Here is a 21,094-nt window from a genome sequence, read left to right as displayed (position 1 = left end):
CTTATTTAGTATTATTTTTAAAGATTCATTTTTAATTTTATATGTGTGGGGGGGGTGAGCATGCACACATGTGTGGGTACATATAGAAGTCAAAGAGGATACCAGATCCCTAGGGTTACAGATAAAGGTGGCTGTTAGTCACTCGATATGGGTGCTGGGAGCAGTTCAGTGTTCTTAACCACTGAGCCATCACCCTCGCCCCAGTATTTTAAAAGACAAAATCAAATTGATTAAAATATTCTGATAATCAAATTATTTAATTTTAGTTTCAACACATTAGGATACAAACATTTTACTAAGCCATTTAAAAGCCTAATGTTTTAAATTCCTGATAAAACATTTAATAGAAGGCAACTGGAAACAGAACCGCAAAAATGGCATGATTACAGCCAGGCACAGTAGAATATACCTGTAATCTTAGCATTCAAGAAACTGAAGCAAGAGAATAAGACCTGTTTTGTTCCCATGCCCTCACAAAAACAACAAAAACAAAACAACCTATTGCTTTAATCCTATTAAATATATGGCAACACACATAAATTTGAAAAACTGTTAGGATTTAGCAAACTGTAATCATAATGCATTTCATGGGAAAGGAAAGTGAAGACTAAGCCAAGTGCAGAGTTAGCCCCAAAGCACGGAGCCTTCATGGTGGTCTCTATCTACAAGGAAGCAACAGAGAAAACAGAAGGTGATTTATGACTATTTGATCTTTTCTGTTCTTTTTCTGAAGGTTACATCATTCTAGGAACTAGGAAATTAAATTTATGAGTAAGTATTCTAGAACAATTATACAACATTAACTCTGAGCAAGTAGTAAATTAATATTCTGTCTTGGTGAAGTCTCATCATGTGAAACTGATACAAAATAACTCCTGTCAAACTTGAACCAGGCACAGAAGACTCCACAAAAGTTAAAAAGAAAAAAAAGAGTAAATAGGCACATTTAAAAAAAAAAAAAAACAAAACCCGACTTAATTTTGTATTTTTTAGGTTAACTAACTTAAGGCAAGATCATATATAAGTCTGAGAATATGCTTTTTAAATAAAGTCTCTGTGATTTATATATTGCTTAACCTCTTAAACAACTGCTCTGAGTCTTGAGTTTAATATAATTATAGACTAATAGCATATATTGGAGCGACTCAAATCACACAGGAAAAAAATAAGATACTAAATTTTATTTTATAAACTATGGTTTTTAAATACTGCAACTAGTTTTGACATACTAGAAAATCAATTAGAGATCTAACATCTTGCTAAGTTGACTGTAACTCAAGCTCAGTAACTTCTTTACATTATGATGCAGAGTAATCACAGAGAAATAAAACCTGTGAACAGAATGAGGAGAGTGAGTGAACAGAATGAGGAATGATTTTTTATTCAAATCAAAAGCAGTAACTAACTGAGAAAGCTATAGCTATGTTCACTTATCTGATACACTGAGGCAGGTTATTACAGGACAGAACACACCTCAACAATCCAGAAAAATATGTCAGAGGTGTGTTAAAGAGGTTCAGCAAATGAAATGCAATAGAATGAAGATGATAGCTATCTAACTTAAAGGTTTTACTTGTAATCCCAGCACTAATACTTGGGAAGCTGCAACAAGAAGGTCCCAAGTTCAACATAAATTCAGTGAACCCTCTATCTCAAAATAATATTTATTTTGTTACAAAATCATTGTATCAAATGATAACAGGTTATCATTTAACCCTGAAGAAAACTGTATAGTAATCTTTCCTGATTTTGGATTGACTTTCTCCCCTGGTGCTGTAGACCAAACCCTAGGCTTTATACATGCTAAGCCAGTACTCTGCCACTGAGCCATATGTCTCCTTCTGATTGTGCCACTAAAGGCATGGCATAATTTTAAGTGGGAATCTCCAAGTCAACTCAGTTCACTGCGAAGATATTGGGTCTTTGATCAAAGACACTTAAAATAGCACTCAACTACAAGAAAGCCGTAAGAAAGAAGAAGCAGAGTACACGATGTCTTGATTCCAGAACGAAAGAAAAAGAAGAGATTATTTGAAAAACAACAAAAGATTTAAAGACAAGAAACTTTCTATTAATATATTTCAAACCTCATTTTCCTGCATCAACTGGGTAAACAAAGAGGACTGCAGCTCATAATCTACATACATATTCTGTGATAATTAACCATAACATAACATCTTCTCTACAGCCAGTTTTTGAAATGTGAAATAATTTCAGAACTTAATGAATTAAATTTAGGGCAAATTAAACAACAGGATAATTAATGAAGATTAATTAGATCAACTAAAAATTAAAGATTAAGAAATACTAACAGACTATTAAACCCAATAAGTCAGCTATGAAATATTATCTTAAAAAAAACAAGATAGTGGCTGGGTGGTGGTGGCGCACGCCTTTAATCCCAGCACTCAGGAGGCAGAGGCAGGCGGATCTCTGAGTTCGAGGCCAGCCTGGTCTACAAGAGCTAGCTCCAGGACAGGCTCTAGAAACTACAGGGAAACCCTGTCTCGAAAAACCAAAAAAAAAAAAAAAAAAAAAACCAAACAAGATAGCAACAAACACAAGTAAGACATAGGCAAAAAGATGGAGTCTCAAAGGAAGGAAAATAAATTATAATATAAATTAATCTGATGCAACGTAATTTACCGGAATGTATTAAAAAAAAAAAAATAAAAGCAAATAAGAGCCCAGGGCTCTTAGTGCCACTGCTATTCCCACAGAGCCTCAACAATTACTCCACATGATAATGTTGAATTATAGCAGCATTCCCATGTCCAGTTTCTTTTCTTAAGAAAGAAGGAAATGTGTGTCTTCCAGAGTGTTTTAAACTAAGGGGAAAAAAATGACAAATCTAGCTGCATTTTTAGAAGAACAGTGCAGCAGATTCAATCAGGGTTACAACGAAGCCAAAATGCAGCAGCAACCAAAAGTAGCATAACTGTAGGCCTCGACCAGGTGACTTAGCACAACCAGACAAAATTCAATTTATTTTCTTTTCTTGAAGTTAATATGCCCCTTGTATTTTTATTTCTCTGTGATTACAAAAGGAAGTGCTTATAATTATTGGCTCTCCGTGTAATGATTATCACAGGGTTTTTTTGTTGGTTTTTTTTTTTAAATTTCAGTGCAAACACCTCTGCGAACACATTCCTTGTGGTAACCTGAAGCCCCGAACTGGGTTAGATTCTGATTGATTTTAGCAGAACAAAGGGACAATGGCCTCTCATTTGAAACCCAGATGAGACATTCCCTATTTCTTTTTAAGCTGGGAGTGAAAAATGCTTGGGTGGTCACTGTTTCAAAAACACAATACTGAACAGGGTGAATGTACAGTGGCTACTTTTCTGACCTGGAATTGTTGTATTATATGTGACAATCAAGAGCCCTAAAATTTAGGCACATTTCTACTTTGTCTGCCAAGCATATTGCATGTGCCAACTCAGAATGTGATTGCTTGATTCTTTTGTCATAAGAGAGCTCCATTCGATCCTGACAGGTGGTCAGGATATGCAAATGTACTTCTGCTCCTTCTTTTGTAACTATGAGGTCACCTGGGGAGTGGCTGCCTTCAGGTCTAGAGTAGCTTCACTACTCTACTACTAAACAACAGAATGCTAATGATTTGAAGTCTCAAAGTGTTAAAGCTTTGATTGAGTTATCATTTGTATCATGTTGATAAAGTCTATTGCTACCTCCCCCCCTCTTTACATTGGGTATAAAAGCTATGGAAAAATAAATGCGGGAGATTTTAGTATTAAGAAAGAAAGGAAAAAGGAAGGAAGGAAGGAAGGAAGGAAGGAAGGAAGGAAGGAAGGAAGGAAGGAAGGAAATGCAGTCAGTAAAATGTAACCTCTACTGAGAGGCAGGACCTATTATCCTGGGATAATCAAGTAGATTATATATGCAACATTCCTTGTAAAATCAAGTGTATATCAAACTCAAAATTAGTTCAGTTACTGAGAAAAAGCTGCTGGTGTTATTTCAAGGTAGGAACCCTGTATGAAGGCAACTGAAAAGATTCCTTTCTTCCCTCACTCTGGCCTCTAATCTCTCTGCCTATCTTCTCTCTAAGAGCTTTTGGAAAAAGCCTTTTAAGACCCAGAGTTGAGGACTTAATAGTCAAGTTAGAGGGCATTTTTCACCTGAAATAACGGGGAAAGGTTATTAACTCAAAAGGAAAAAGCAGAGAAGGGAGAAAAAAAATGAGGATAAAGGTTGGAAAAAAAGGCCACATTTTCCATTCTGACGACTCTTCTGTCAATGCTCATGATAGACCAAAGTAGAGTCCTGTTTCACCCACGCAAAGAATCTAACAATAAAAACTCTACCCAGTGCCATTTTAACAAAATGAGTAGTATCACAAAGTGATGGTCCAAATATCCTGAAATCTAGGCATAAATACTAAGCATCCCTAAGCCCATACCCCATCTAATCATAAGAAAATCATTTGACATCAGCATAGGACATCCTACAACCCTGCTAAACAGCATTCTTCAAAACTCACCATAACATAACTCTAAAAACTGTTCTAAGTAACAATAAAGCTTCTTTAAAAGGAAAGTAAGCAGTTATGTATGTAAAAGACATGAATCTAATATTTCAAGAAAGATAGTCAAGCTTCTTTCAGGCTGCACATGTCTACTGTTAAAATAAAGACCCAAGAAAATGAAGGTATTTTCTTTCTTTTTTTTCTACTTGTTGCTTTCTTACCAGTTTCTCTGTTCTTTATCTCACTGCAGAACAAAAAAGACAATAAGGTTTTTGGTTTTGTTTTTTCTTTTGACAAAGCAAAAACATAGTTTTTCCCTCTTGACTTTCAGGCCCTATTCCAGGAGGCAGGGGAATTTAGTAGCATTTAGTTTTTACGGGAAAATGTTTCCCTTTTATAGTGTCACAAGTACTACTTCTTCCCCCAAAACTGTGTCAGCTTCTAGAAATGCCAAAATCAGGGTACTTCCCATATCTCTTTTAAAATTTTTACTTAGTTATTTATTTACTTAGTTGAGACAGGGTCTTCCAATGTAGTCCAAGATGGCTTTGAACTTACCAAGCCCCCTGACTCAACCTGAGAGCTGAGATTACAGGTGTGTACACCACAAGGTCAACTCTTATATCCCTTTCAAAACAAAAAGCTGTTTCATCTATTCCACCATTTGCACTATGTGCATCTGGTCTTAACTCAGGTTATGTGAATTGAAGTTCTGTACAGGCACGGTTTTTTCCTACACTCAGTAAAACCTAATCTTCTCCCAAGGTTGCTTTTTCTTCTAAGTATTAAGACATTACACAACCTACCTGAAGGTGCTCCAACCCATGCCAGACCAAGAACGCCATCATCAAAATCCCGGTCAGTGAAGACATAGGCCAAGCAGTAGTCATCATGGTTCTGCTCAGAATTCAGCTCCAGGAACTTCTCCACGCCAATATTTGGGAAACGGAAAGGATTTGTAGGGTCCTTTTCATCAGAGGTTGTATTGATCTAAAATTCAAAACAATAATTTAAATAAGTAATTATCACTAGTGTTCTCTACCCACCTCCTCCCACACAGGCCTGGACAACATTCTTGTGGGGTCTAGAGGACAGCACATAGTCCCAAACTGGTCACAGAAACCATAAACACACAAACAAAAAGAACAAAAGGAAAGTAGGACAAGGAAGATGAAATTGAAGATGTTCAATTTCTCAGCAAGCATCTGCCAGATTCCTGAACAGAAGCCATGGAGAGAAGACACTGTATCTCCCCAAGTTCTAATAAAGGAAGTTTGGGTTCTCAAACTCAGCTGTCTAAGCAGGTCTCTTTATGGGAGCTCTATAAATGAGGATGAGTATAAAGATACAAAACCTCGTAATCAGCTGAGAACTAGAACATCAAATAAGTATGTAATTCAAGACTGATTTTCCTGGTTTTTCTTGAACATGAGTTAAACCTAACTAACTTCTTGATTCATTGTATTTTCTTGGTATACACAAGAATTCTGAATTCTACTTTCAACTCTTCTTACTGTTTTAAACTGTTCCTGCAGATCTTTTATTTGATACTTAGCTATTCTTCTCCACAGTCTCTCCTTCCTAATCTGAAGAACAATCAACCATAGATCTTTACTGAACAATACATTCAAGTGGCAACCTTGTTTCCTCCACAGATGCCCTCCTAACAGCTTAACCCCTAGAGCAGTTCACTTTCCTGAGAAATCATACCCCAACTGGGTAATAGATCATATAAAAGGTATATATGAAAGTAAACGTTTCTCTAGAAAGCAAACTTAGTCAATCTGAAAAGCCAGCTTTAACTGATACAGTGAGAATTACAGATTCCTAGGCTCCACACCCTCCAGAAACCAAGAGGTTGGGAGGCAGTATTAAACACAAACACCACTGGAAACAATAATCTAAGGACATGCTTCAGAATTTCTGGCTTAAGTGTCAATTTCTGTACACCTTTGGTTATAGTCATTTAATACAAAACTATCCAAAATCAGGCAAATATATATTATCATTAAAATGGGTTTATCCACTTCATATGGAAATAAGTTTTTGACATTTCTTATACTAGCCATAATTAAAACTGCATCTAAATTTTAGTCAGCTACATTAAAAATGAGTAGTACTACTGATCTAAACTAAAATGATAATCTCAGTTACGATGTTCCAAGCTGCCATATTCTTACTGATACACATACATCTTCAGTACCAATCATTTTACTAAACTCTACCTTTCTCCCAAAGTTGCTAGATACCCATTACTTTCTATTATGTTACATTTTATTGCTTTGCCAGTAAATACAATACTCAAACCACTTTTCACATTTACTTACACATTTAAGGATTTCTATTGATCAGGAGTGACTCATAATGTAAATTATATTGCCCTTGAGATAAACCAATGCAAGATCTAATTACACTACCTTTGAAAGTAAGGAACATCTTTAGCTGTTTTTAGATATATTGTTTATGTACTAAAAATGTCTAGTATATATAGTTCATATTAAGTTATTTTAAGAAAAATATGAAAATATGAAGAAATTTTAGGATAAAAATTTTGTAAGAGGATGAATTCTTTTAAAACTTAAGTATATCCAGTTAAAAACTTAGAATCTTAAAAGATATGCACATATATTTAAGAAATTCAGAAAATTCTTTACTTAGCCTAATTTATCAGTTATTCAATATTTATTTGCATATAAATTAGAAAAATAATTTTCCAAAGCAATAAAATACAACAATAGAAAATAGTGAATAGCTAACAACTTTTGGGAAAAGGTAGAGTTTAGTAAATTTATTGGTACTTTGAAGATATGTGTGTATCAGTGAAGAATACGGCAGCCTGGAGGGCTGTAATTGAGATTATTTTAGTTTAAATCAGTAACACTTAAATATTAGCTACCTATTTTTAATATATCTGAATTTTAGGTTCAATTTTTAGTTATAGCCAGTATAACAAAAATGTCAAGAAATTACACTCAGTACCCTGTGGTTCTGTTCTGTTCAACAGGTCTGGAAAGTTACAAACAGAAGAGGTTTCCATAGCCAAATTTAGAGTAACAGCTTTATTTCTTAGAGATCTTCTCAAAATCTGATATATATTGTAAGCTGTGAATTTTCAAGATTATAATTGTTTCTCCAATTTCTAATTTTGCTTAAACACTGTATCTATTTTTCCTCTGCCCTAGAATAACAAAAGAGATACATCCAAAACAACATGCACAAGGCAAACCTTAAAAAACTAGCAATAAAAAAGGGGAGAAGTCAAGCAATGTTTATCAGACAAAAAAAAGCATTACTGTTTTACCTCTAGTGTAGTACAGATTAAGGACTTGCATTTTGATTCTTGCAGTGGTACATGTACATGTTCATGTGGCGGTCAAAGGTTGACACTGGGTGTCTTTCTCTAATGCTCTCCACTTCATTTTTGAGACAGTTGCTCCCTGAACCTGAGGCTCATCAAACTGACTAGCCAGTCTAGCCGATGAACGTCAGGGACCAGCCTATCTCTGTTTTCTCAGTACTAAAGTATGAATATATGAGGCCACAACTGGCTTTCACATGAATTCCGAGCACCCAAACTTGCACAGCAGGTATTTTACCAACTGAACTATCTCCCCAGGTCCCTGGATTTGTTTCTTAAATCATAAACTCAAGTTTGTATGTGTACATGCATACAAGCACACATGTGCCAAGAGTAAAGAGAAGCAGCAAGAGTAGATATGATTTAAATTATGTTATTTCATGTATAAAAATGAAGTAAAAAGCAAGTATATTCTTTCTTTGCAAACTTGGTCCTTACTTTTTAATTTTAAGCTTTATTTATTTTTGTTTTATGTGTATTTTGCCTTCATTTATGTAAATTCATCACATGTACGCAGGTGCTTAAGGAGGGCAGAAAAGGGTATTGAATCATCTGGAACAGGAGTTATAGAAAGTTTTTGAGCTATCATGCGGTGCTCAGAACCCAACCAGATCCTCTGAAAGTACATGAGTGCTTTTAACTGTTGAGCCCATCTTTCCAGCCCCTTTATTACTTTTTAAAATGTCTTTTCTGGAGTTCCTTACCCTTATGCGTTTCACCATGAAACTGATGTTACGGATTCCAGAGAAGTCTGTAGTCTGGTAAATTGTATCAATTGCTTTAACATGACTGGATATCTAGTGATTAAAAAAAAATTTAGGGGTACTGTTGAAATATGAAAACAATTATCAATTTCTTCTTGTACCATCAAGAACTATGTTATACAAATAAATTTTAAAATGTCTATGCTATATGTTGAACAGAATGGAAAAGATGATTGAGCTAGGACACTGTTTTTCCCAGGCTCTGGCCAATCAACCAACCAATGAACCAATCAGTAAGTGCACCCCTACTTCAGTCCTATTAAAAACTGCTTCATCAGTCCAGCTTGCAGAGTCCCATGTCCCCTCCTTTTTACAGACCTTAATGCCTGGAATATCTTTATTTGTCCTTAAGACTCAAAAACTTCTACAAGAATCTAACAGTATCAGGGCATGCATTCCTTTCTCAACAATAATCCTTCTGTTGCTGCAGTGGCACAAATTTCCAAAAACTTGTTGATTACTTTCTATGTAATAGGCACAGCTTCAGGGGCCAGGGATAAACTGGTAAGTGATATAGAGAAGATCCCTATAAATTAACAAAGGTTTACTATAGTGAGGTATATAGGAGGTAAATAATCTGAATTTTAAAGGAATATTACATGTATTTAAATCCTAAAGGGAAATAAATTTAATGAATGATCTCAAGAGTTATTTGTTTACTTAGTTGACTTCCACCTAAGCCCTGGCTCTGACCACTCAGCATGCAACCTTCCAACTCATCTACAAAACAGCACCCTGGCTACTGCTTACGTGTAAATATGTACATAAACTTTCAAAACTTGTTGGCAAGGCACAGAAAATGGCAAAGAAGTAGCATTAATGAGAACATTTCAAAAGCAGTCTACGCTGATAAACACTCTAAAGAACAGGAAGGCAGGACTGAAGGGCTGGCTCCCAACCCCTGTCCAGTTCTCTCACTGCTTGTGCTCCACTCTCAATCACTGAATCACTGTAGTGATTCAGGTAGTTCTCTAGACATGATTGTATCGCCTGCTTCACAAAGAGTTCCTCCCTCTTTGACTCTGAGTTTCCCATCTTTAACCATCTCTACCTTTCTCAAATGGTGACTCCTCTTTAAAGGGTCACTTTTCTTCATGACCTCAATCCTTAGTGAATGACCAAGAGCACTTTCTCTTCAAAAGATACTGTGGAAATTTAAGAATATCCATGTCCCTCTCTGTTTACACTATCTATAAAGCTGTTTCCTGCTCTTTGAATGTTCTTATTGCTCCCCATTTTTCTTTTATCCCTAAACTATAGCTTACTGTATTCTTTCCGTTTTTCACATGTCTTAAAAACCCTCACTGCCTATTCCCACCACCAAAATGAAATCATCATTTATAGCACAGTACCTCCATCTTCTCAGACACAAATCCTTTGAGTCAAGCATAAATTTAACAAACTTTCTCTTGGTATCTTTAACATAAAAAGACATTTTAAAGGGTACCCTAAAAACATTTCTATTTTCATAAGGATTAATAGACATTACCATAGTTGGTGTGGTGGACAAACCTGTAATCCCAGGACACTTAGGAGACTGAAACAAAAGGATTATCATGACTTCAAGGACAGTCTCAGTTGAAAGAGAACTCAAGCCACCCTTGTTCTCAGGGAAAAAGGTGGGGGACAGCTATAAATAATTTTACTTGGAAAACGCTAAGTAAGTACAATGAGATACAAAACAGAAATTATACACTACTCATTGGAAAAGTTCCTGTTTTTTTCTTTCGAATTCAAAATAAAAATGGAATTGTTTTCAAAGGTAAGTTTCATACTTGTCTACCATGCATGAGGCCAGCCCCAAGTCCAAACACTTTCCTATCAAAACAAAACAAAGAATAACAAAAGCCTATCAAATTTAAGAAATTATTTCCTTTATTTTCTGTAGTCTAAAACCTAAACTGGTCTTCTCATCTTCTTTGCACTTAGTTTACAGACTTCCCCATGGCACAACTGAATCTATATACTTTCTTTAGCTTTTGTTTAAGAAAACAATAGGAGAACTTATAACACAGTGAGCAACTTTAAGTACCTGGGCAATCACAGCTTCTCGTGTTCCATAGTATTTAAAGAACAGGTGGTCTGTCTGGATATAGAGCTGACAAGTATTTCTTTCAGCCAGAGTTGTGCGCTTTTTCCTCAGGAGCTCGGGACCAATACTAGCAGCATGCTCCTCTTGACGTGCCTGTATGTGGGTCATTTCTGATAATTAGCTTGTTTCACAATTATAGTTTTACAGTTTAGAACACATATGCAAGACAATTTCATATCATATGACTATGTAATATTGCAAGTATTTCTAAAGCCATTAGTGTAACAGGGACCACTAGAAGTTAGAAAAGAAGCCAGGAATGTGAGGGGTAGCTAGTGGACACCAAAACTTAAAGGGAGATTGCCATGCTCTGGTGTTGTATGGCTAAGTAGAACGACTACTCTCTACTGCAGCTAATGGTAAACTGCCAAACAAAAGAAATGGAGAAAAGAATTAGGAAACACACACACACAAAGTAGTAAAATCCAAGGAGATGGAAATAATGATGACTCTGATCATCTCACAAACACACAAACACACACACACACACACACACAAACACATATACTAAAGATATGTATGCATTAACCCAACTAATATGTACAAACATGTCACTTATATTTTGCAATATTACACATAAATAGCACTTGTATCCACTTTATCCAGAATAGTCTCTGTACAGATAATTTACTATTCAAGTAATTCCTTCATTATAAAACATTTTCAAAGTGTATTTAAGATATATTCATTTAAATATAAAGCAAGTCAACAGTCATGCATAGTAATTTAATATCTTCTTCAGTTCCAGTCTACAACCTAATCCTATCAAACTCCTAAATACCTAAGAAGTCTGGCATTTTCTATATCTTTGACATTCCAGCTAAAGCTACCTACCATCTCTGGACTTTTAACTGGTTTTCATACTGTAAACTTTGTGAAAAAGAAAATGTATTTATTCACCTGCATACTATATTTCACTGAATTTCTATTACTCAAAGGATAAATCTTTCAATTCTGCTCCATGAGATCAGTTGTCACACAGCCTCTCTTTACCAACCAAACACTTTCCTTTTCCATGTTGCTTCCAGAAAAGAACCCATATGACCAAAGCCTATTCTCCAAAGTCTAACTATAGAAGTTTTCTATTATTCTCCAGTATACAGCCTGCCTGTCTCCTGTCTTTCTTTGTACATAATTATGCTGTCTCTCTCAATCTGGTTAGTGTCTTCCCTCAGATGTAGAGACTGCCAGTTCAATCATTATGTCACTTCATTTATCTATCTTCCTTATTCAGGACAACCTTGTATTCATTATTTGTTTAATTTCTGTCCACAACTCATCACTATTACTTCAACCACTAGAATGTAAGTTTTTGAAAAGGAACCTCATTGTGTGTGTTTTGCACTATATTATTATCACCTAATAGCTTTAGCAGAAAGTATTTCTTTAACGAATTACCATTAGTGTTGAATTCAAACACTCAAAAAAGTTTATGACATCAAAAACATTGTTTTAAACCTAATTTGATAGTCACATAGAATCTGAATTAAATTTTAATCCACAACTCCAAATTTACATTAACAATTTATATTTTCCTTCTCCCTGGACAATTCCTTGTTAATTTATATAAAGTATAAATGTTATATTATATTCCACAAAAAGGAGTAACAGTGAGATAATGAATATGTTAATTTGCTTTACTATAATAATTTCATTCTCTCTATATATCTATAATATAGAGACTATATAGTAAAGACACAATTTTAAAAAAAATTTTAAGTGTTATTATAGGTAAAAACAAATTCTACTGGGTTAGTGATATAGCTTAGTGGTACAGTGCTTGCCTAGCATGAACAAGCCCTAAATTCAATTCCCAGCCATGGGGGAGGGAGAAATCAATACTATTAAAAAGCTACAGTCCTAAATAGTACACTTGGAGGAAGCATGCCTTTAATACTAATTTCCTCAGGAGACTTTCATTTAGGTGGTTTCTAGACGATGCCAGTCTGTGTAGCTTAAAAATGACTGAAAAGTACTTCATATGCACAAGTTTGTGTTATACAATTCATATTTATAAACGTATTTCATACATAAATGATCTGAATGTTAATCTCAGCTACATTTTAAAGATGCATTTATCATTAAAGGATTTGAATATTAATTTCAGCTACATTTAAAAATTGCATATACAGTTTAAAAAAGAAACTTCAGGAGGAAAACCTGAATGCTCCAAAATGAAATATTTTTTGAAGAAAAATTTAAATTAAGTTAATCTTAAGTGTGAAGGAGATTCCCAAGTAGAGGAGATAACATAAATTAAGTGGTCAAATTTATTAATCATATAATTCAGAATTTCCATATCTTTATTGGGCTTTATTCTTTATCCAACTATTCCCTAAGAAGTGAACTGAAATCTCTGTCATATGGTCTTTCTACTGTTCCTTCTGGTTTAGTCAATTTTAGTTGTATTATTCTGTTCAGAGACAAAACCTCATGTAGCAAAACTGGCCTTAAACTCAAAAATGGAGCTGACCACAATCTTGAAATTCATATCTTCCCTAGTCTCCCAAGTGCTAAGAAACCAGTATCTAACAAGTGAGCTACAGATGCAGGCATGGCTTTATATATGTTGAAGTTATAGTATAACATTACAACAAAAGAGAACAAAATTCTTTAAAAATATTTTTCTAATGCTTGCTTACCTGAAATCTACTTCAATATTAACAAAGTATATATAATACTGATTAGAGTTTGAAATTTTTATCTCTTGTATATTTTTCCTTTCCACCTTTCTAGATTCTTATCTTTTAGAAGAAGTTAACTGAGTAACTATATAATCCTTTACTTAATAAAATCAAATATACTTTTAAAAATTTACAGAAAATTTAAAAAACAAAGATCAATGTGCAATTAAAATGTCAACAGCACTGAGCTTTTATTTAGAGTGAGTAATCATCTTGATTTGTCCAAAGACTCAAGACTTAGTTTTAAAAAGGGTGATCAGCACTGCCTCCTTACTACTGCTAAATTATGTGCATGTCCTTTTTGAACATTAAATGAGTATAAATATTTCACAACAGTGGTATAAACGTTTAATAACTCCTAGAACATATGTGTGAAAAGAAGAAACACTTGCCCAAATACATTTCCATGTCTTAAGTTTGACAAATGCTGAAATCCTTACCTGTGTTCCTTCCTCTACTCCAGTCATTTGGTACTTCCTCATCCTTTCAAAGACAGAGTGATCTGCACAGCCCCCCTGTGGGCCATATTTATGGGGATAGTCTAAAGCAGAGAAGAAATATCATTGTTGCATGTTTAGATAGAGACAGCGTCTTATCAATTAAAAATTAACTATCCTAATTTGGAACTGGAGAGATGGTGCAGTGGTTAAGAGCACCTACTGCTCTTCCAGAAGACCTTGGTTCAATTCCCAGTACCCACATGGTGGCTTCTTCCAGTACCAGGAGATCCAATGTCTTCTTCTGGCCTCTGTGGATACCAGGCACAGATGTTGTGCATAGACACACATGCAGGCAACATGCACACCAAACAGAAATAAATTTTAAAAACTGAGTATCACAATTAATGAAGGTCATAAATGTTTAGTGAACATTCATGAGAAAGGCACTGTACTAGGGACTTGGACTCCTGGTTCTAGCTTTTTAATCTGTGGATAACTTCTGAATTAAAAAACAGAACAATAACCACTTTTTATTTTGGACTTAATTTTCCCACATTAATAAACAGAGCATCTTAAAACTGCAATTTAACCTTATTTTGTTATTTATAACTTTCCCTTCAGTATATTAAATTTCCTACACTACAAATGTACAAATTCCCCCCAATTTGAGCACAGTAAAGCCAATATAAGACTATCTTTGGTTGGAAGTCCTTCTATGAATACTAACTGGCTCAGATAAAGTGTTCTCCAAAAATATTCTATGGCATGAAAAAAAGTAGATTGTTTTAAAATTTATCCCATGTAAATTCAAATCCATGCTACACAGACTAATAACTATTTTATCATTTGTTCTTCCTTCATATATTAATTTATCCTCAGCTAAACTGGTTTTGATTTCAAATAAACTATGAAATTAAATGAGTCATTTAAATGTTTATTCTACTTTCTCAATAATCTACAAACTTCTTTCTTATTAAGATTCTCCTTAATTTATGAACACATTTTATAATCCAATTCAATAACCACAATTAATAAGAGAACTGACAAAATAAAATGCCAAGATACAGGTAGGAGACAGTATGCTCTGAAAAGCAGTAACTGTAGAAACCAGGCAACCACTGCCAAAATGGGGAGAGGGAGAATAGAAGGGCACAGTGACCTCATCGGGGAAATGGGAAAAGAGGAATTCCTTAGGAAGGCAGGGATAGGATAAAGGGAAAGAGAAGGATACAAAAGATCTAATAGGGGAAATGGGAAAAGGTAGACTCTTTAGGAAGTGGGGAGGAAGGTAAATACAAAAGGAAGGTAAAATAACAATAAGGATATCTAAAAATGCCATTGGGAATCATACTATTAACTATATACTGATGTAGGATTCCCCCATGTATGCTATGAATATGTTTTATTACCATTTGTTAATAAAGAAGCTGCTTTGGCTTATAGCAGGGCAGATGATAGCTAAATGGGAAAACTAAACTGAATGCAGGGAGAAAGAAGGTGGAGTCAGGCAGACACCATGTAGCCACCCAACAAGCAAGATGTGAGGTAACAAATCATAATAGCTTAGTAGGTAGAACATGAAACTCTTAATCTCACAGTTGTGAGTTTGAGCTCCACATTGGGTGCCATTATGTAAATATGGAGACTGAGCTTTCGTTTCCTGGCCACCCAGACCTGAATAATCACACAAAAACTATACTAATTATAACACTGTTTGGCCAACAGTTCAGGGATATTCCTAGCTAGCTCTTACATCTTAAATTAACCCATTTCTTTTATTTTACATTATACCATGAGGTTCGTAGTTTGTTACCTCACATCTTGCTTGTTGGGTGGCTACATGGTGTCTGCCTGACTCCACTTCTTTCTCCCTGCATTCAGTTTAATTTTCCCACCTAGCTATATTCTGCCCTGCCATAAGCCAAAGCAGCTTCTTTATTAACCAATGGTAATAAGACATATTCATAGCATACAGAAGATTCCCACATCAATGTACCTTAACAAAAAACCTATAACACACATAATTCTGTGTATAAATATACTTAAATAGTTTTAGTTAACTTTTCTCATCTGGGTTGACATTGCCATTCAAAAGCCAAAGAACACTGAACAAAAAACCCAATATCCTGGGGCTGGAGAGATGGCTCAGCAGTTAAGAGCATTGCCTGCTCTTCCAAAGGTCCTGAGTTCAATTCCCAGCAACCACATGGTGGCTCACAACCATCTGTAATGAGGCCTGCAGGAAGAATACTGTATACATAATAAAAAAATAAATATTTTTTAAAAAACCCAATATCCAATATGAGAAGCCCTCTTTGAATTGCTGGCTGGGACTGTCCAAAAGTCTCCCAAAACATACAGTCTACTGCTATTGTCCTTACTTGTTCCCAGAGTTTCTTTTGCTGAAAGATACCATGAACTTCAGAAACAAGGTCCAGCGACTCCTGATCTGGAACTGACCCAAATGCCTCCTTCCTGAATACTAGCTTTCATTGTACCAGAAGGCACATGCAGCTTCCAAAGGAAGGGGGCAAACAATAGCCTTGCCTAGTTACAATGCTTATAAACCACATCAATGACCAGCATAACAAAATAACCCTAAGGGAATAGTAGAAACACATTACATTGGAGGTAACCAACAGCTCTCTAATTGGATTTAAGGCCAGCTCAACAAGAAGGAAACCATGCCTGGTACTAGAAACTTAGCTAACCACTCAGCACTAGTGAATTCATGGATCTTAGAGGAGAATCTATAACTGCTACTTTACTAAACCATAATTCTTTTTTTAAAATATTTATTTATTTATTATATAGACAATATTCTGTCTGTGTGTATGCCTGAAGGCCAGAAGAGGGCACCAGATCTCATTACAGACCATTGTGAGCCACCATGTGGTTGCTGGGAATTGAACTCAGGACCTTTGGAAGAGTAGGCAATGCTCTTAATGGCTGAGCCATCTCTCCAGCCCCTAAACCATAATTCTTTAAAATACTAAAGCATAATTCCTAACAACTTAAACATCTGTCCCTAAACCTCTAAGTGTAGTTTTCAGCCCACATCAAGGAAATCTTATTTGTAACACAGAGACCACTACAGAAATCCACAACCAATCAAAATGCAGAGTTAGAGGTCAATCCCAGTGGATACACAAAGCACTCCCACACCTAAAACTCAGGGAACACTGTGAAAGAGGGGGGAGAAAGACTGTAAGAGTCATAAGATCAGGGAGTTTGTTATGAGACTATGAATCCTAGTAATGTCAGAGCTTCACTCATAAAGTGTCATCAACATAACTGCCCAAACAAGAGCTGAACATGGATGACAACAATACATATTGCCAAGGAAGATAGAGAAGGGAAAAGTCCACAAGGTCTCAACTGTAGTGATGAGCTGCAGGCTGGGCAGGAGTGGGAGGAATCAACTTCCTCCTTCCCAGAATTCTCTTGTTCTCATTACATCATTTCCACGTCCTGTATGGCTTTCCCGCCTATACTTTCTGCCTGGCCAATCAGCATTTATTTAAAACATGATTGACAGATTACAGACAATTCTCCGGCACCATTCAACCCTAGGCAAAGAACTACAGGCAACTAAGGAATGCTGAGAACAGGAGAAATAGTCTTCCTCAAGGAATAACACATCAGTTGGTATAACATGAATTCTAATTTGTCTTAATAATAAAACGCTAGAGTCATATATAAGAGTTAATGCTGAAGATCAGAGAAGCAGAGAAACCAGCCACCAGAGAGTTCTTTTACCTCTACCAATGCTAAGACCAAAAGGGCAATCCTATCCTCAGACTGCATCTCCAGACTCCATCTGTCTCCACCAAACCTCAGACTGCAATAAATTCCTATCTTCTCCTGCCTTATCTTCATCTCTGTGTCCAACGATATCCCTTCCTGTCTCCACCTCCCTAGTGCTTGGATTAAAGGCACGGGACTGGGATTAGACGTGTGAGTCACCACCACACGACCTCTAGTGATCTTCAGGCAAGCTTTATTTGGTAAAACACAAACAAAATATCACTACAAGTTGGTTATCCAATACCAAATGATCTGTCCTGAAAACATATATAAAAGTAACACTATACAGATTGAGCAGGTTATATTTAGGAACGTATATTTATATGCATGAGATAACAATTAATGAAAAGAGAGGTCATGAATTTCAAAGAGCAAAGAGTAGTATATGGGAAGGTTTGGAGGAAGGAAAGAGAAGGGATAAATTATGCAATTATAATATTAAAAAGTTTAAGCAAAGAAAAGATTATTCTATTTCTCACAAGACAACAATGTAGAAGATGATGGATTCTGCTGCTGACTTAGCTGATGTGGTCGTTTGAACAAACATGGCTCCCACAGGTTCTTATGCTTGAATGTTTGGTCCCCAGTTGGTAGAACTATCTGGAAAGGGTTAGGAGGTGTGTGTGGCCTTATTGGAGAAGGTGTGTCACTATGGTGTTTTAGGTTTCAAAAGCCTATGCCATCTCCAATTAGCTTTCTCTGTCTTGTGGTTGTTGTCTCAACACATAAGCACTCAACTATTGCTCCAGACATGCCTGCCTGTCTGCTGCCATGCTCCCTGCCATCATGGTCATGGACTCACCTTCAAACTGTAAGCCCCTAATAATCTCTTTCTTCCATAAACTGCCTTGGTCATGGTGTCTTCACAGCAAAAGAAAAGTAACTATGACAGCTGGTAACCACAGAAGTAATTGAAAAACCAAAGCTCTAAAAACAAAATGGTAAACTGTGATATTTAAATTTTTAAATTCCTGTTCCAGTGTGATGAGCAATTATTATTTGATTAGTATGTCATGTTCTTATTTTTTGCTTGTGAATCTGTGCATAGTGCTTCTATATAAATTTCTAAGACTGGTATCAATATTTAAGTTAATAAGATTTCATTTTAACACTTACCTTAGGCTAATATAAGTTTAATGAAGAAAAATATTCAACATTTGATACCATTCTTACTGAACTAAATTAGGCACTCTCCTCCAAAGAGCTGGGCTTACAGTTTTAATTATGAAGTTTCTAAAACTGCTACATCTCCACCCCTCATCCTCAGACACATTCAAAACTTCTCTCTCACACACTCAGACAATAAAAGGACAGATACAAGAGCACATAGATACCATTACTCCCAAATAATTAGGAGTTTCAAAAGACAACCACTGTGATTAAATCACTTGCATCAAGTTTCACAATAATATTCCCTAAATGTCTCCCGTACTTAGTCCTTCCTTTATACCTCAACAACACATACCATTTAAAAAGTATATACCAGAGTTGGGTAATAATGATCTGTTCAACAAAATACATATTTCTCAAAGACCCTTTTATACTACCATATTAACTTAGACTTTTAAAAACTACTATTAAAATTAAATATTCTTTTTGAAAAAGCAATAATTGCTTGATAAAAATAATACTAAACTTAATAAATAATTAAAATATTATTTTTAACAAAAGCTATTTGAATGCCATTGACCAAACTATTCCTCAATATCCTGAGCTAATGTCTGTAGACTGAACTTTGTAGCTTCCCTTCAAGTAAAGCATCACACACAACCAAGTTCTAGTTGAAGTAACTAGCCATGATCCTCCCTGGATTTTTTTTTTTTCTGAATGGCTGATAGACTCCAACCTGGTCACAGCAGAATGATGGCATGGTTTGAATAAAAATGTTCCCCGGTCACAGCAGAATGATGGCATGGTTTGAATAAAAATGTTCCCTACATGCTAGCCAGTCAGCCTGGCCTACTTGGTAAATTCCATACCCATAAGAGACTCTGAACTCTGCCTCAAAAATAAACAAATGAATGAATGAATAAAGTAGGTAAATAAGTAAAAATGAATGAATGAATAACATATGCATGTATACACATGTATACTGCATGCACACATACACATGCATGCGCATATGTGAGCACGTGCCACTAAAATAACTTAAAAAATTCCTTAAGGCATTTATTTATACTTTTAAAAGAGAAGCATATAAAAACATGAAAGAACATTAAACAGGCCATTTTTCACAATAATGCAAGGCAATAAAATACATCTGCAAATACTAACTACTGTACTCAGTGCATTCTGGTATATTAACAAAAACCACTAGTCCAACAATGCTAAGCAAATGAATTACATTTATAGAGAAGAATATCAACAGGCAAAATATATATAAAAAATTCGTATCTATGCTTGGCAACTGTATGTATACAGTCATTCAAAAACAATAAACTCTGTTAACATACCAACACCTACCATCCTGTGCACTCTCATAGGAGAGTTTCCTCCTGTGTATTTCTTTTGTATGTCACCAAAGATAATAATTACTCACGGCATTCACCTGTAACTTCTTTGTCCCTACCCTACTCCCTTGAGTCCCAGCCAAATTTCTTTTAAATTCAATTCTTTACCTATATCCCTGGTAACAAAGACTATTCTCATTCAAAAGTCATGACCTGTAGCCATAGCTTTAACTTCCCAACACAGCCTGGAACCTCCAATCTATTCTGAAGTCTGTTTTCAGTTTCACTAGCATACAGTTAGCAAGAGGCAAACCTTATTTGGTACAGACCATAAAACTGATCCTGCAAACTTCTTGAACTCTGGAAGTGACTTCAATAGTCAATGGGAAAAACTGTAACTGTTCTAATGTTTAAATGTCAAAAGGCTAAAACTTCCTACTGTTATCAATGCACATAAAATGGAAACAATAAAGGTATATTTAATAAACTGTAATTTTAAAATAGTGTTTAAACATTTAGTGTTTTATCTCTTTGTACTATATATATGTTTATTTTTTGTTTGTTTGGGTTTTTTTGAGACATGGTTTCTCTGTGTAACACCCCTAGTTGCCCTGGGACTAGCTCAGGTAGATCAGGCTTGCCTCGAACTCATAGAAATTCACCTGTCTCTGCCTCTCGAGTGCTGGGATTAAAGGTGTGCACCACTAGCGCCTGGCTCTGTAAATTATATTTTATGTAAGATAAAGACATAAATTATCTGAAATCTTTTTAGGGTAAAAGTAAAATTCCAAAACAAAAAACACTGTTATATATTTCAAATTCTGCAACAAAACACTGTTATATATTTCAAATTTCGTCAGCACAAAATTTTCATGACAGGAAAAGGACAAAGGCCAAGCACAAAAATTTTCTGTATACTTCTAAAATTTCTAAGAGACTATTTTCCCTGGCTACCACATTAACTACAAAAACGGACAATGACATTTTCTCTCTAAAATTACTAACAATAT

General features: G+C 35.3%; 1 protein-coding gene across 1 annotated transcript in view; it reads right to left on the bottom strand.

Moving 5' to 3' along the window:
* Adam10 (ADAM metallopeptidase domain 10) overlaps positions 1–21,094 on the bottom strand; it is a 104,274-nt gene that overhangs the window by 30,747 nt on the left and 52,433 nt on the right. The window contains exons 5-8 of the mRNA XM_038321762.1: positions 13,828–13,928; positions 10,644–10,796; positions 8,552–8,644; positions 5,296–5,479 (exon numbers count right to left, since the gene is read on the bottom strand). Coding sequence (XP_038177690.1) covers positions 5,296–5,479; positions 8,552–8,644; positions 10,644–10,796; positions 13,828–13,928 — 531 coding nt within the window. The remainder of the gene's footprint in view (positions 1–5,295; positions 5,480–8,551; positions 8,645–10,643; positions 10,797–13,827; positions 13,929–21,094) is intronic.

This window comes from Arvicola amphibius, chromosome 3 (assembly GCF_903992535.2).
Source record: "Arvicola amphibius chromosome 3, mArvAmp1.2, whole genome shotgun sequence".
Classification (NCBI taxonomy): Eukaryota; Metazoa; Chordata; class Mammalia; order Rodentia; family Cricetidae; genus Arvicola; species Arvicola amphibius.
This window is presented reverse-complemented; position numbering and strand designations above follow the sequence as displayed.